General features: G+C 41.6%; 2 protein-coding genes across 2 annotated transcripts; one reads left to right on the top strand and one right to left on the bottom strand.

The window, feature by feature from the left end:
- Nucleotides 1–285: 285 nt before the first annotated feature.
- On the top strand, nucleotides 286–2,938 carry LOC6034224 (sterol O-acyltransferase 1). The gene is made up of 4 exons (XM_001844525.2): nucleotides 286–557; nucleotides 986–1,053; nucleotides 1,115–1,613; nucleotides 1,670–2,938. Exons 1-4 carry the CDS (start codon nucleotides 467–469, stop codon nucleotides 2,737–2,739), a joined length of 1,728 nt encoding a protein of 575 aa, XP_001844577.2. The 5' UTR covers nucleotides 286–466; the 3' UTR covers nucleotides 2,740–2,938.
- Nucleotides 2,939–3,927: 989 nt separating this feature from the next.
- Nucleotides 3,928–8,061, bottom strand: LOC6034227 (mucin-5AC). Its single transcript, XM_001844528.2, has 4 exons — nucleotides 7,913–8,061; nucleotides 7,461–7,657; nucleotides 6,942–7,394; nucleotides 3,928–6,888 (listed from the first exon to the last, which is right to left on the bottom strand). The coding sequence occupies exons 1-4, from the start codon at nucleotides 7,933–7,935 to the stop codon at nucleotides 4,010–4,012; spliced, it is 3,552 nt and encodes a 1,183-aa protein (XP_001844580.2). The 5' UTR covers nucleotides 7,936–8,061; the 3' UTR covers nucleotides 3,928–4,009.
- Nucleotides 8,062–15,441: the final 7,380 nt, after the last annotated feature.

Below are 15,441 nucleotides of genomic sequence, written 5' to 3' on the forward strand. Positions count from 1 at the left end.
TATATCCAGAAACATCATTGACAGTCTTTGCTCCAAGAGTGAATGACACCATAAACGACCTTATGATTTGAATTCAAAAGCAATAAATTTTAAAATTGTTATCCCTTGGTTCAACATCCGCCACTTTAACGATCACCAGACCCCGATTAGTTCTACCACATTCACCGACCTGCACGGGAAGAAGGGCTTCCACTTGTTACACACACAACGCGCACACAAATGCAACCAGAAAGCTGATTAGAGCCGCAACTCTAACGATCCTTAGAAAAAAAAAGTTACACGCCCTGTATAGTGGCAAACGTACGGACTCATCCAAGTTCAGTTTGTTTTGTTCGGCCGTCGAGCCTGGAACCTCGTCTGTCGCTCTGTTGTCCAGTGAAAGTGGCCCTTTGTTCTGTGTGTGTGTTTCCATGATCTAGAATCCGGAATAGATTTGTGTGCGCAAGAAGTTGAAGAAGCTGTGAAGATGAGTGAACTCAACAGTTCAACGAACAGTGCTAGCGGATCGAGCTCCTGCGGAAGTTCCGACGGGGAAAGCAATGGCGTTGGGAAACGTGGTAGGATTCCGTTGGATCATGATGCAATGAGGAAGTGGATATTTACTGATTGTATGAATCATTCCCAATATTCGAAGTTCGCTGTAGGAGGCGGTTTTGCTTTGATTTTCAATTAGAATACTGTCTAGTACTGCTTCCATGAATAGATGTCCAACGGTTGCGTAAGAATTAGGCTTGTGGAATGTAACGTACCATTGCTAGTAGACCAAGCATGGTAGCGGATATTAGGGTGGTCATATAAATATTAGATCTTCGTATATCATTAGGAGTAATCAATAAAATACAACTTGCTTATCAAGCTTAGTGCGCTTAAATCTTATAATTATCTCATCATTATCTCGAATTACTACAAGAATAACTTCCTCAATGCCATCGAACTGCGTACCGCTCTGTAAAAATGTATTCAACAAACACGCTCCCCCTTACAGCACAACGCGAACTCAAGGAAGAAGTGGTCAAAGACATGGCAATCGATAAAATGCGGGAAAAGATGGATGTAAGTTTCCCGGGAGTTACCAACTTGTGCAACCGTAATCGATATCTTGCCACCATTCCAGAGCTTAGTTCACAAGCTGGAGAAGGACGTCGAACGCAAGCTGGACCTGCTGGTGGAGGATTTGGTGGGTGAGGTGAAACTGTTCAATCTCAAAAACTACAAGCTGCGGGAGCTGTTCAAGGAGACGAGCTCGTCCTCGATAAGTACCGCCGACGGCGGCAGTTCCAGTAGTCGAGGTCGCAACCGATCGCGTACCGGTGGCAAGCTGCCGGACAAGGAGTTTGTGGCGAGGAACTCGCTGCTGACGGACCTTTTCGAGGTGAAGCACATCAAGACGATCTATCACATCTTCGTGGTGATACTGATTATCATGTTTCTGAACACGGTCGTGCACGACTTCGTCGATCGGGGACGCATCAATCTGGGATTCCGACCGATCGTGGCCGGATTCGGGAAGTTTCATATCGCGCTGCTGTTGTGGAGCTGCATGCAGATCGCTACGTTGTGCGTGTATCCGAGCTTCTGTTTGTGGGTGTTTGTGCGGAAGGACTGTAAAAAGAGTAGGTTGTTGACAATTTTGTTAGGATTGTCATTTGAACGATTTCTTTGATTCCAGACGAATCCCGCAAGGTTTGGGACATCAGCTCTATCTTCGGACTAGTATTATACCAGTGCACCTTTGTGGCGTTCGTTATAAAAGCCGTGCTTTGGTTGGACCTTCCACCGGCGTCTTCGGTAGCAGTCCTCATGGAAATGACCCGGTTCGTAATGAAGGTCCACGCCTTCGTCCGTAGCAACATCCCACGTGCCTTGGAAAGGACAACCAAATCTTCCTCGGAAGACAAACCTGCCCACGCCGTTGCAGTTCCATCGTTCTCAAAGTTCATCTACTTCCTATTCGCTCCAACCCTGGTATACCGTGACGAATACCCGCGCACTAAGCGAATCCGCTGGTCCGTGGTGTTCCGCCACGTTCTGGAAGTAATCGGCGTAATCTTCTACATCAGCTTCATCTTCGAACGCTTCCTGACTCCACTGTTTGACCGGTTCGGACACGCGGAAATCAGTTCCGGCAAGTTTGTCCTCTCCCTGTTCGGAAGTGTCATGCCCGGATCGCTGTCCTTCCTGTGTGGATTCTACTGCCTGCTGCATGCCTGGATGAACGCCAGCTCGGAGCTGTTACGATTCGCGGATCGTCTGTTCTACCGGGACTGGTGGAACGCGTCCTCGTTCGCCGAGTACATCCGATCCTGGAACGTGGTGGTCCACGACTGGTTGTACACGTACATCTACAAGGACGCCGTTGAGCATGTGTTCAAGGATTGCCGGTTTTTGGCAACCGTGCTGGTGTTCACCGTGTCGGCAATCTTCCACGAGGTGATCCTAGCGTTCGCCTTCCGGTTCTTCTTCCCGGTGATGTTTGTGCAGTTCGAGTTCATGGGACTGCTGCTAATGTTCGTGACGCGCAATATGAGCAAAGACGTCGGCAACATTCTGCTGTGGCTGATGCTGTGCATCGGAAACGGTATCCAGCTTAGTCTGTACAACATGGAGTACTACGCTAGGAGGAACTGCCCGGTTAGCGGAGAATCGCTGGTGGACTACTTGATACCGGTGTCGTGGTCCTGCAACGGAATCTCGCATAATCCGAACTGGACGATCAGCGCTCCGTGGGAACTGAATTGACTGAATTCCGTGAATGTTCATAGCTAGATAAGTAAACATAATTACGTCGAGATTAGACTTAAGCCATGTGCCATGAGAGTGGAATCAATTGCCTTTGACCAGTGATTGCCGAACGTTATCTGCTTCAAAAATATATTTATTGCATGATGTCTTGCAAAATCGTATTAGTCATATATTTAAATACAAAACTGTAAGTAAAGTGTTCATTTGTTATTTAGTTCATACCAAAAAGATCCTCGAGACATTTGAAGTAATGACAAGGAAGTTCATGGACTATCTAAGCAGTGACCACCTTTTGTTCCGCATTTCTTTCGCTCTTATTGTGATCTGAGTACACTCAAACTCAACTCCACATTCATTCAGTGCTGATACGGCTACTGACATCTGTTGGCAGCTTTACTGTAAACCAATGATGATGGATAATCTTGTTTCTAGCTGATGAATATAGTTGGAGTGCAATGACGAAGAGGATGTTGACAGTGGTAAAGATTTAAGGAGGTATTAGACTATGACAAACAAACAAACTCGCACTTTTTAACAGGTTGGCAGTTTGCCTGCATTTGTTTGCAGAAACATTAGCTTTGCTTTGTTTGCGAATTTGGCAAAAAAGTGCGAGTTTGTTTGTTTGCCATAGTCTAATACCTCCTCTCAATCGAAGCCTGCTTAAAAATCTGTAAACATTAGGAAAGTTTGTTTACCCTGCGTCTTTGGACCATTTGCATTTTTTGACATTGGGTGCTAAAGCCGCTCTCGTAGCAGCAAAGTTGGCGTTACGAAGAAAAGTGTGGCTGTATGCCATGGCACACTTTTTTGTAATGTTGGTACCACTGCGTGATTTTGACATTTCGGGCGTGCACCGTAACGCCATCTCCGCTTAAAAATCGGGATAGGTGTACACTGATAATCAACATTACACACTGTTCAGTTCACTTTTACACACTTGTATGGGATTTTTCAGTTCAAGTATGATTACACGAAAGTGCGTAATCATACTTGAACTGAAAAATCCCATACAAGTGTGCAAAAGTGAACTGAAAAAAGTGTAATGCTGTTTACCAGTGTAGACAGTGGAGTTCAAGTGTTCTTACTTGTATGAATGTTGTTGTTGGAGTCATAGTCAAAGCAGCTGGAGTCGAGTCTTTTTGAGTAATTTTGGGTAAGATTACAAACCCATAAGCAAACTTCATGTAAATTTTTAAAAACTTTTTTTACTTCGTCCTAACCAAAAAAAAAAAAATATCTTTACATAAAAACGCCCAACAAAACTCGATCACCACCCGGCTCCACCGGTTATTGCATGCCTCATGGGCGGTACGGTTGCGGCCACCGTCGCCGGTCCCCCGTTGGCGCCCCCACTTTTCTCGTTGATTTCCGGACAGATCGTGCTCAGGTTAAAGTTCGCCAGCGAGCTTCCTGGCGTCGTCGTCGTCACATTCGTCGGAGGTTGCTGGTAGGAATGGTTGTTGGAGTAGTTTGTTGTGACCGGTGCGTAGGTTGACTGCGACGATGCTTTCGGGGTGTTGAAGTTGAAGTTGGTGTAGGAAAGCGGGTCGTCTGGGATGCTGGGGGGTGGTGGGAGGATCGTCGGGAAGAAGTCGTTGGTGACGGGTTGTTTGTGGTGTTTTTTGGATTTGGTGGGTGAGGTTGTGGTGGCTTGCTGGTGGGTTCGCTTCTCGCTGGATGGGACGTAGTAGGGGACGTCTGCGGGTGTCGTTTGGTAGGATGAACTCTGGTAGTAAGTGGTGGATTGCTTCTTGTCTGTTGAGTAGCTGTAGTTGGAGTAGTTGGTAACGGATGATGAGGTGGTAACGGTTGGAGGAGGAAGCGTTGGTAGTCCGTAGCTGTTGTCGATGAAGGAAGGCATGTAGTTCTGCTGACAGCCGTAGTTGTAGCTTTTGTTGTAGTCCGTCGAGTAGTCAAAGTTGAACGACAGTGGGTTGTCGGCGGTGTTGTACGTGCTGCAGGTATTGTTCTTGGCGCTAGGAGCAGCTATCAACGATTCGGCGGAATAGTTGTTGTTCAGCGGTTTCTGTTGCGTTGTCGAGTAGTTGCTACAACTGGGGTAGGTTTTGGTGGTGTTTCTTCTCGGTTGATCGACAAGCTGTTGCACGGAGAGGAAGGTGCTTCCGGAATCGTTGGCTTTCCTTTGGGTGCCGGTCTTGGTGGTGGTTGTGGGTGGTTGATAGTTGGGTAAGTTGTTCAGGGCAAGATCTCCGTTCAGGTTTGGTAGACTAGTGGCGGTGGGAGGATAGTAGGAAGACGAAGTGTCGTTCAGGATGTTGGTGAGTTTGTTTGGCGACCATGAAACCAAGTTGTCCTCTGCAGTGGGATGAGCAAAGAAGATATCCGACTTCCGGCTTAGATCGAAGTTTGTTTGATAGGAGCTGTTGTTGAACTCGATTGACGGGTGCAGCTGGTTGTAGTCCTGACTTGTGGTAGGGAGCTTTGGGTCTTGAGAAGCCATCCAGCTGACTTCGTACTTTGATTGTGTATTCGTGACGGACTGGTAATTGGTTACAGCTGGATACGAATTGTTCTTCGGCTTGGAGGAAGTTTTGTATGGTTGATGCGACGATTTTACGCTTTTGTACAAGCAATCTTCAACCTTGCTGTAGTTGGAAGAAGCGCTGCTCACTGGATATTGTGGTACACAGCCTGAAGACGTTGTAGTCATTACCGAGTGCGTATATTTGGGCACACTTTTGGTGGTTGACGTCAGCGAGAAGGTGAAGCTTGTCGCAGGTTTCTCCGCTTCCGGCAAATCGTACTTCTTGGGCGTTTTTGCAACAGTCTTCGCCGCGTCAGGAATGTAGTTGGAACTGTAACTGGCAGCTTTGTTGCTACTTCTGGGTTGATGTCCGTACGTGCTGTAAGAGGGCGTTGTAATCGTTGAAGCGAATATCGCACTGTTCGTATACTGCGACTGAACGGTCTTTGGAGCGCTGGGAGTCGTGCTGGTCAAGCAGAACGTAAACTCGCTGACGATCGCTGGCTTCAGCAAGCAGTACTCGTCGATCGGTTTGCTAGAGGTCACCGGCGTCGGATAGAAGTACCCGGATGACGAAGAATGCTTGTAGTCGTAGCAGGACTGAGTCGAAACTGTGGTGGTGGAAGAAGTTAGCGTGAAGGTGAACGGAGCTGAGTTGTACCGACAGTCGGAACTACTCGTTGTACGAGAAGTCTTGTGCTCCAGCATGCTGTCGATCGACTGGTACAGGGTGGAGACATTCGTAGCTGTACTAGTCAATGGAATATCCGGCAAAGGAGGCAATATGCTCTCCAGTCCTCCGTATCCGCTGGAATTGAAGTACGACGAGAAGTTATCCAACAAAAGGGTATCACTAGCTTGTTGCGTCGACGCTTTCTTATCCAACTCCGTACAGTCTCCATCTTCCACGTCCCCAGATCCTTCGACATGATTCCCACTGGCTTTTCCACCTATTGCAACCAGTGGGAAGTTCATCAGATATGCAGCCGTCGGTGAAAGCGATCCCTGATGATCGTCAGTCTCTCCAACTGGGACTTGTAGATTCGCGAAAATATCCGCCGACAAATCTCCCTGATCAAGGTTCATATCCAAGGAATTCGCCTGATCTTCTGGTTCTGGCACACCATTCGCTTTAGTTTCCTCAACAACCTTCTGCTCAACCGCCTTATTGCACTCTTCATTCACCTTCTGTACACTCGGATCTTCAACTTGAACTTGTTCTTCCGGTTGCCCAGTCGACCCTCCCTCCTCATCAACCCTCGCTTTTTTCGCTTCCCTCCCATCATAATCCTTCACCCCCTCAACCTCCTTCCGACTTCGCTTCCTGCGGTACTGCTTTCGCTCCTTCTTCGATGGCTGTGGTGACCGCTTGAGCGCCGGAATCGGAATCTTCCCGTTCACGATCCGGCCCGGTATCACATCGATCGACTTTATCGTGAATTTTCCCGAAGATTTGCCCTTCTTCGGCGACGCTTTGGAGTCAGCGCCGGTTCGTGCTCGCCGTTTCTTCATGCTGATCTTGGCGCGGACATCCTCGTTGCTGACGATCAGGAGGGATGATGCGGACGGTACCATTGGCATCTGGAGCACATTTCCGTTGTTCGATATGATGACACCGGTGGCCATTATTGGCGTTGGCAGCAGGGAGGATGTTACGTTGACTGAAATTTGAGGATTTTAGAAAAATAATTTAAGAGGGTTGTTCTTCTTTTACCTCCATTCGTTTGCTGAAGCGTTCCAACAATCTGATTGTTGGCCATTACGAGGCACGTACTCGGGATGTTGACGGTGGACATTGCTGGCGTTGATTCCGCAGCAACCGCAGTATCATTGATTACGGTTGTAACAGCTGCTGGCTCTGCTGGTTGAATTTCTAAAGTCCTACATTCTAATGTTTTGTTCGGATTCGTGATATTCGCTGAAGCAGAACTCGTTACGGGACATTCCGCTACAACTTTGTCTTGCACAACATCTTGGTCCTTCGATACAGTCTTTTTGCTAACGTCGTCTAAAGGTTTAATTAGCTGATCCTCAGGTGAATCCCTCTTCGCGATCGCTTCCGCCTTACATGGTGGCACAGTGATGTTTGCTTTCTTCAGCAAGGCTGCCAGATCTTCGTTACGAGCAATCAGTGCCTGCAGACGTTCCTCCAGTTCGTCAACGTGTTCTTGAAATTAAAATAAAAAAGCTCAGTATTTTTTTTTTTTCAATTTGAACAAACAAATTGAACTACTTTTCAACAGCTCGTCCTGCTCCTCGAGGAAGGCTTTAATCTTGTCCTGTAGTTTCTCCACATGCTCGATCGTCCGCTGGAGGATCTCGATCTTGCTGAGCTGCGTAGCCGGCTCATAGTCGGGCAGCAGCTTGGCCAAGCTGTCGAACGTTTGGTTCAACCGGTCGCGGCGTTCCTTTTCCCAGATGCGGTTTTGTCTTTAAAAATAAATTATTGATAAGGGAATAAATTTGATATCCCGATTAGGTAAAACAACAAAAAATTAATAAAAAAAATAAATAATAAAATGTCTTCTTCTTCATTCCATCACCTAAAAAAATAAGATTTAAGTGCAAAATAAGCCTAATAATACTCAAATAACTGTATATTTCTAAAGTAAACAAAAATTACGATAAACTAAATAAAAAAATGTAATTATTAAAACAACATAAATTTAACAATTTCAATCTTACGGTGATGGTTTCTTTTTTGTCATTCTAGCTAAGTTGGCAGCTGATCGGAACAGAACACATTTTCGATGTTGAATTTTAAAACTATTTACAAAAAATATACACGACTTTTTTGTCCACAAGAATTTGCGACCTGTAGGCTCTCGGTTTTGTTTTTACGTTCGTGTTGTGTCAACGCAACGATTCCAACAGGTCCAGTGTAAAAAAGAAGCAGGAATGTTGATTGCCTTCTGCAGGGCACTAGCTAAACCAGCAGCTTGCACGATGTGGCCGATAGATGGCTTTATTCATGGCGATGTTACCACTTTGAATGGACTGTTTGGTCTGCCTTTGTCGTCTAAGCAGTTTGTTTTGGTATTTTGTTAAATGTTAAATATTCGAAAATCTGTATTTTGAGAAGAGATTTTCTAATCGGTTTCATGTTCTTCGGAAAAGTAGTAGGTTATGATTAGGACTATTCGAAAAAAACAGTTGCAGTCCAGACTCGATTATCATCATCCGAAGCCCACGGAAAAAATCATTTCCGATATTGCGCAATTCCCACTAACTTGGACTTCGCACTAAATTATTGCTACTGATCGCACTATTGCGACTTGTCAGACTGGCTTGAGAAGTTTTGAATTTCCTCAAAAAATATCAAAGTGAGCCGAGGTTAATCGCTTGTTTTCCAGCTGTCACTCGCAATTTTGAAGTGCGAAAGTCCAGTTTGGTGGAAACTGCGACTGGAAATGTAAATAAACAACGAGCGGTTGCCTAGTTTTGAGAATTCTTGTTGTCAAAAGTGCGAGAGAAAACTGCGGGCAAAATCCAAGTTACAGTGAAAGGATCAATAATTATAATTTATTAATCCAAGATGGCGGTTACAATCAGCCATTCAAATTTGACTGAAATAGGGTCACAGAATTCTAAATTCATTTGTTTTTCCATCATTATTTTCCAAAATATCTAAGGCCGTTGCAAATATTTGTCAGTTTATGTCACCCCCCTTTAAAATTGGCCTGAATAATCAGGGGGCAAAAAAATATTTTTTCGAAAAACTTCAAAATTTGAATGAAAATTAAAGTTTAATAAACAGAAAACCAGTCAAAATGCATTTCCCGCGTTTATAATAATGTTCAGCATGTTTGAACTCCTTTGAAAACATTTTAAATTTTCATGAAATACCAATGTACAGTCCCACGAAAAGTTTTTTTTTGCGAAAAAAAAATTCCGTCAATATCTCCATATTTTCAAAACTAATAATCTCTAATAATTGGAAAGCAACTGTACGCCTGTTAAATGTATTTTAAAACATTTTTTTCATGCAAATGTTGAAACCTTGGCTTGTGATTTCAATTTTTATATTTTTATATTTTTTGGTTGCAACTTTTTTTTTGTGTTTGCAAAAATTGTACATGCAGTGTGTAATATTAAGTGTTTGTTTTGAAGAAGGTGATGTGCATGCTTTTGCATTCGTTTTTTCCATCAGATTTTTTTCTGTGTTGTGTTAGGGACACGTTCAACATTTTTTTGCAAAAAATACGTTCTAATACAAATTCGGTTGAACAGTTATTGAAAGTTAAGGTACATTCAGATACTTACTTTTCCCGTCGTTCTCGAATGACAAAACGACCTTTTTCATCGCTGATAATAACAACACTGAAATAGTAGTTTATGCAACAAGTTGCAAAAAGAAATTTTTTTTAAGCACGTGTCGTACACTTATCCAACGAGGTTCACCGAGTTGGATAAATACGACAAGTGCTGAAAAAATCAAAGTTTGCAACGAGTTCCATACAACATTTTTGGCATTTCTGAAAAACACCCATTGAGTGAAATTATATGTCGAATGTTCATGTTTTTTGTCAATAAATCGTTTAAATCACCTTTCCTGTCATTCGAAGACGAAATTACCTAAAATCAATGGCCAATGGCACTTAATAAAAAATATTGTTAAGTGCTTTTCGATTCCAAATTTAATTTTACATTAAAAAGTGAAATCAAACAAGATCTATTTTTCTAAAAAAAAAAACTCGGTGGCAAAATTTAGTCCATAACAAATGGCATTTTTTTTCTAAATAGTTCTTCAATACCTTCAAAAATACAGATGTTCGTACCATTTTTGTATGGAGAGCTTCCAAAATTGTATAGAGTCTTGTATGGGTGAACCAATAACACAAAATGGATTTTTTGGTCATAGGGAAGGCCCCCGAAAAGTTTGAGACAAAATACAAAAAATCTTGATTAAATTTACAAACAATCCTATCTGCATAGTAAACCTTAACTCATAGGTTGTTTTGAAAATTTGCTCTAGAAATATAAATTCACGGAATCCGCTGAATTCGAAGATAATTGCTCATACTTAAAACTTAGTTAGGATCGTAGATTTGTTGATTATGCCGTTTTTTTGAAAACCTTGAAAAATCTAAGTTGCATTATTTTCATTAGGGTTCAAGAAAGAACAAACACCATATGACACGCGTAACATTTGTTCACATTAGAAATAAATCGTCTGCTAATCAATTGGAACTACATTTTCACGCTCGATTGTCCCGATAGTTCATCCCAATTACAAAACTCTAATGTCCGTCTCCTCTGTTCCACAACTGACAACATTCATCTTGGTTAAGGGGCAACGCTCCTCAGTCCGAAGGGGTCGTCTCCATTCACGCGTAAAACAATTTGCCTCCGCGCGTGATCGCGTGCCCACGATTTAACCCCTGTCCTGCTCGCACGGGAGGACCCTAACTGATGCGTGACCATTCCGACCACTCTAGAACCATGTGGTGGTGTCACCATATCCACCACACCGAGTTTGAATGTATTGCTATTTGGAAAATGAGGAAAATTTTGTGGAAAACAACCTCCGTGCCATGGAGCGCCTCCTGTGGGGATTCGAGTTGAACTCCCTTCATTGGATTTGCATATTTTCCGCACGCCTTCGCCGACTGGAGTGGAAAGTTGGTGCTCCATTTTCCACAAACACACACATATGGGGTGAGGGAAAACCGGGAAATGCTATCACTCACGCACCTTTGCGGTATAATGTGGCCGGAGGGTATACGACGGTCTGTAGAGCGGGCCCGCCATAAAAATATACACTTTGATGAAGTCATGCGTGCTGACTAGACTCACCCCGCTAATTGGAGCTGAATATGTGGGTGTGAAATAATTGAAATTGTTGGAAATTTGTCATTTTGCTACCTGAGTTGGTGTGCCTGGCAAAGGTGCAAACTGCGTGGAAAGCGAACGAAAAACGGGGAAAATCAATTTTCCAGGGAAAGTTTGTGCTATGGAGGGGAGTCGTTGTAAGTTGATATCCAAATCAATTTGTTGCTTGTACGTTAGGATGTTTGTTTAATATTTGTTCAAATTTTGAATGCAAATGTTACGTGTGCCATTTGACAACAAAGACTTGCACGGAATAAAATAATAATAAAAAAATTCGAGGTACCAACAAATTGCTACATTAAAGTTTTTGCCTTCCTCACCTCCAGGCCTGCAAAATGTTTTCAACCCAGCGTACACATGAAGCAAACCAAAATGTCAGTTCACTGATAGCATCTGACTGTAAGCCTACTGTGTCCGTTCAACCACTGCCGCCTGACATGTGCCGGTCGGCTGCTGGAGAATGAGAGACGTGAAAAAATTAGCTACACTCTCTCAATTCGTGTCGTATGACTGACTCGTAAAATCCTCTCTAAACACTATTTTGACTATTTTCAAACAATTGAATGGTTCTAGACTGTGCAAAACACTTAAAACAACCATAACTTATATTCAAAATTACATTTCCACGCATAAATACAAACTTTTTGTGTAAAAACTTGTTCCTTTATGTGTGTGCGTGCAATGTCGAATGAGCGTTTGTCGACTACTGCCTCGCATTGCAGCTGCTCAGTGAGCTAGGGCACTCACGACTGAGTCGGGTTTATTTATGTCACGGTTTTGCGGTTCAGTGAATGGATCTCAAAAATTCGTGTCAGCGTCGCTGATTTTCGCGTCAGGACCCCTGACATTTTCAGCTCTGCTCACCTCAATGAGGAAAGGCTTTAAAATCACTCGAAAAATGAACTTCTTTATTTGACCACATAGACCCACCTTCACGTATACCTATCGACTCAGAATCAAATTCTGAACAAATGTCTGTGCGTGTGTCTGGATGTGAGTCCGTGCACCGAAAAATATGCACTCGATTATTTCCGGACTGGCTGAACCGATTTGGACCGTTTTGGTCTCATTCGATCCGTCTTGGGGTCCCACAAGACCCTAGTTGATAATATGAAGTTTAGAAAAGTACTTCAAAAGTTATGCTAAAAAAACGATTTTAGCTAAACTTCGGAAGATTGTAAAAAGGGTGGTTTTTGTAAGAAAACCCGTCATGCTATATATTACACCCAAAACTGGCAGCGCTAGTCCGGGAGAATGATGGTCTCGAGTCGAGAGAATAGTGGTACCATTCACGGACGCAGAGAACACAGCTCGAGATGGGCGATAGAACTATTCTCTCGAGGTTCATTTGCAAAAAAAGTTCATCCGTCAAACAAAAAACCAAAAGTGTCGACAACGGGAATCGAACCAGAGACCTTTGACAAACCAATCCAATGACTTAGCTGCCTCGGCCACCACAGCTTGGTGACCATGGAGAAGTCAGAAGTCGATGTATGACACTTGTTGGAGATTTATTGGTTTAACTAACGAATGAACTCATTTGTTATGATGGTGTGAGTTGGTACCATTATTCTATCGATTTTGGCACTGAGCCCTCAATAAATTTTGAGAGAACGATTATCTCGATTCTGAATTTTGGGTGTATTAGAAAGGTATTTGAAAGACCTTTCTAACGCGTTAAAAAGATTGAAGATCTGACAACCCCATCAAAAGTTATGAGCACTTAAGTGTTATTTATAGACTTTTTTGAAGCCGGATCTCAAATATTTTGATGAAAAAGTTGTCCGGATCTATCATGCGACCCATCGTTGGATAGGTAATCAAAAGACCTTTCCAACAAGCCCAAAAGATTGAAGATCTGACAACCCTATCAAAAGTTATAAGTACTTTAGTGTTTTTGATACACTTTTGAGGCCGGATCTCAGTTAATTTGATAAAAAAAAGTGTTATTTGTACATTTTTTTGGAGGATGTGTAGTGTCTTTACTTTATGAATGTGAGGAAGGCACCAACCACCTAAAGGTGGATTAAGTAACGTTTTTTTGTATAAGCTAACGGTAATTCTCCGCCAACTCACACAGCAGTTGCCCCGACCCCTCTTCGATTTGCGTGAAACTTTGTCCTAAGGGGTAACTTTTGTCCCTGATCACGTATCCGAGGTCCGTTTTTTGATATCTCGTGACGGAGGGGCGGTACGACCCCTTCCATTTTTGAACATGTGAAAAAAGAGGTGTTTTTCAATAATTTGCAGCCTGAAACGGTGTTGAGATAGAAATTTGGTGTCAAAGGGACTTTAGCATAGCATTGGTGTCTACCCGTAGCTGCTACTTCGTTATTGACCAGGACCCCCAAACATTGCTCCGTGGACCACAGATGAAAAGTAGGAACCAATCATCACCCCTTCGCAATTTTCAAAGGTCCCTATCGTGCTGATCAATACCGACGCCGGCCACGACCAGTGGTAAGACACGGGGAAGTGGATGGGAATGTTAGCCGATACTTGAGTGATGGGACCGCCAAATCGACTGCGTCTCCGACAAAGTATCACATGAGTTTTGAGGGGTTAGTAAGATGGGTATGAGGTCAGGATTCACTGTGGTAGGTGATGCGACCATTAGCAATTTGTTTATCGGTTGAAATTTTAAAAATCTTAGGCAGCCGGCTGCGGAAAGATACCTATCTAGGGATTTAAATATAGTATTAATTGGGTACTAAAGCCCTATGTAAATTTTTATGTACAACGGTAAAAAACACCATTAAAAACCATTTCTGATTACTTTTTTTCATTTTAATGCAAAAATAAATTTTGACAAGACAACATTTTTTCGATGAATCAACTATGGTTCCCTTGGAACGAGCTGTCAAGTAGGAGCTATTCTGTCAAGAAGGACCGCGAGGTTAATTTTTCAAAATTGATTTAAAAATCAATTTTAAACTCTTTGTGGTCGTACGAAGGGTCATTGTACTCAGAAAAATAAGCTTTATCGCTGTAAACAATAATATCAGCAATCTAAGCTTCATTTTAGGACCCAATTCGAGCGCGATTCTCCAGAAATTCTCCGTCAGCGTGCCTTCCGATCAACGGTGATGTAGGAAGGGCTTCATTCATTAAAATTATTTTATATCATAAGCCTTAAAACATATCCGTCGACGTGCCTTCCGATCCTCGATGATATGGAAAGGACTTAATCCAGCAATACGACTTGCTTGTCTCAAAAAACAAAAATCGGATCGTTTCTATCGAAAACTATATAAAGAGAACAAAAATAAAATTCATCGGCCAATGAACGCGCGAACAAAAAATAAATGAAAAAAGAAAAAGAAGAAATCCAATCACCCCATGCACTCGAACAGCTACACAAAAGAGTTGGTCACCCGCGACAGACACGGACGACGAAACAAAGAGAAACGCAAAAAGTAACTTTTTCAAAACTTTTTTTCGTAAAATCGCGATAACTCGTGATGTTTATAAGCAAACCCCTTATGTCTATATATCAAAATTTTCGTAATTGTCTGCTCTACATTTTTGTAGAACATTGTTACACTCTAAAAAATAACCCTGCAAAGTTAGAAAAAACACGAAATTTTAAAATGAAAAATTTTGTTCTAAATGAAAAAATGACCCTTCTGGGACAATGTAGATTCGAAAAGTACATTAACGTGGTGATTATTGCATTCGATCGTAATTTCTCGACTCACGATCGAGATTTCTCGATCGTAATATTACGATCTTAATTTGTCGATGGTAAGTCGTAATTTGTCGATAGTAGATTGAGATCATTCGATCGTAATTTCTCGATCTACCATTGACAATTTACGACTAACGATCGAGAAAATCTCGATACATGTTTTAAAAAATTCAAGTATTCAAAAATTTCAAGGATTTCAAAAATTTCAAAAATTTCTAAAAAATTTAAAATTACAAAAATTTTAAAAATTTAAAAAATTTCAAATTTTTTTAAAATTAAAAAAAAATGAAAAATTGCGATAATTTCAAATATTTTAATAATTTCAAAAATTTCCAAGATTTTCAATTTCAAAAATTCCAAAAAAAAATTTTTAAAAATTACAAAAATTTCAAAAAATAAAAAAAAAATCAAAAAATTAACAAAATTTAATATAATTTCAAATATTTCAAAAATTTCAAAATTTTTAAAAATTTCAAAAATTTCAAAAATTTTAAAAATTTTAAAAATTTTTAAAGATTTCAAAAATTTCAAAAAATTTCAAAAGATTGCAAAATTTCAATAATTTCAAATATTTTAATAATTTCAAAAATTTCAAAGATCTTTTAAAAAAAATTCAAAAAATTTTAAAAATTATAAAAAATTAAAAAATTTCATAAATTTCAAATATAATTTCAAAAATTTCAAAGATTTCAAA

This window comes from Culex quinquefasciatus, chromosome 2 (assembly GCF_015732765.1).
Source record: "Culex quinquefasciatus strain JHB chromosome 2, VPISU_Cqui_1.0_pri_paternal, whole genome shotgun sequence".
NCBI lineage: Eukaryota > Metazoa > Arthropoda > Insecta > Diptera > Culicidae > Culex > Culex quinquefasciatus.

Bases quoted from the DNA above. Each gene is read 5' to 3' on its own strand.
- LOC6034224 (XM_001844525.2), top strand. From the start codon at position 467: ATGAGTGAACTCAACAGTTCAACGAACAGTGCTAGCGGATCGAGCTCC. The intron at 1,054-1,114 runs GTAAGTTTCCCG...CCACCATTCCAG, and splicing joins AAATGCGGGAAAAGATGGAT to AGCTTAGTTCACAAGCTGGA. The intron at 1,614-1,669 runs GTAGGTTGTTGA...CTTTGATTCCAG, and splicing joins GCGGAAGGACTGTAAAAAGA to ACGAATCCCGCAAGGTTTGG.
- LOC6034227 (XM_001844528.2), bottom strand. From the start codon at position 7,935: ATGACAAAAAAGAAACCATCACC. The intron at 7,658-7,912 runs GTAAGATTGAAA...TTATTTTTAAAG, and splicing joins ACAAAAAAGAAACCATCACC to ACAAAACCGCATCTGGGAAA. The intron at 6,889-6,941 runs GTAAAAGAAGAA...CTCAAATTTCAG, and splicing joins GCTTCAGCAAACGAATGGAG to TCAACGTAACATCCTCCCTG.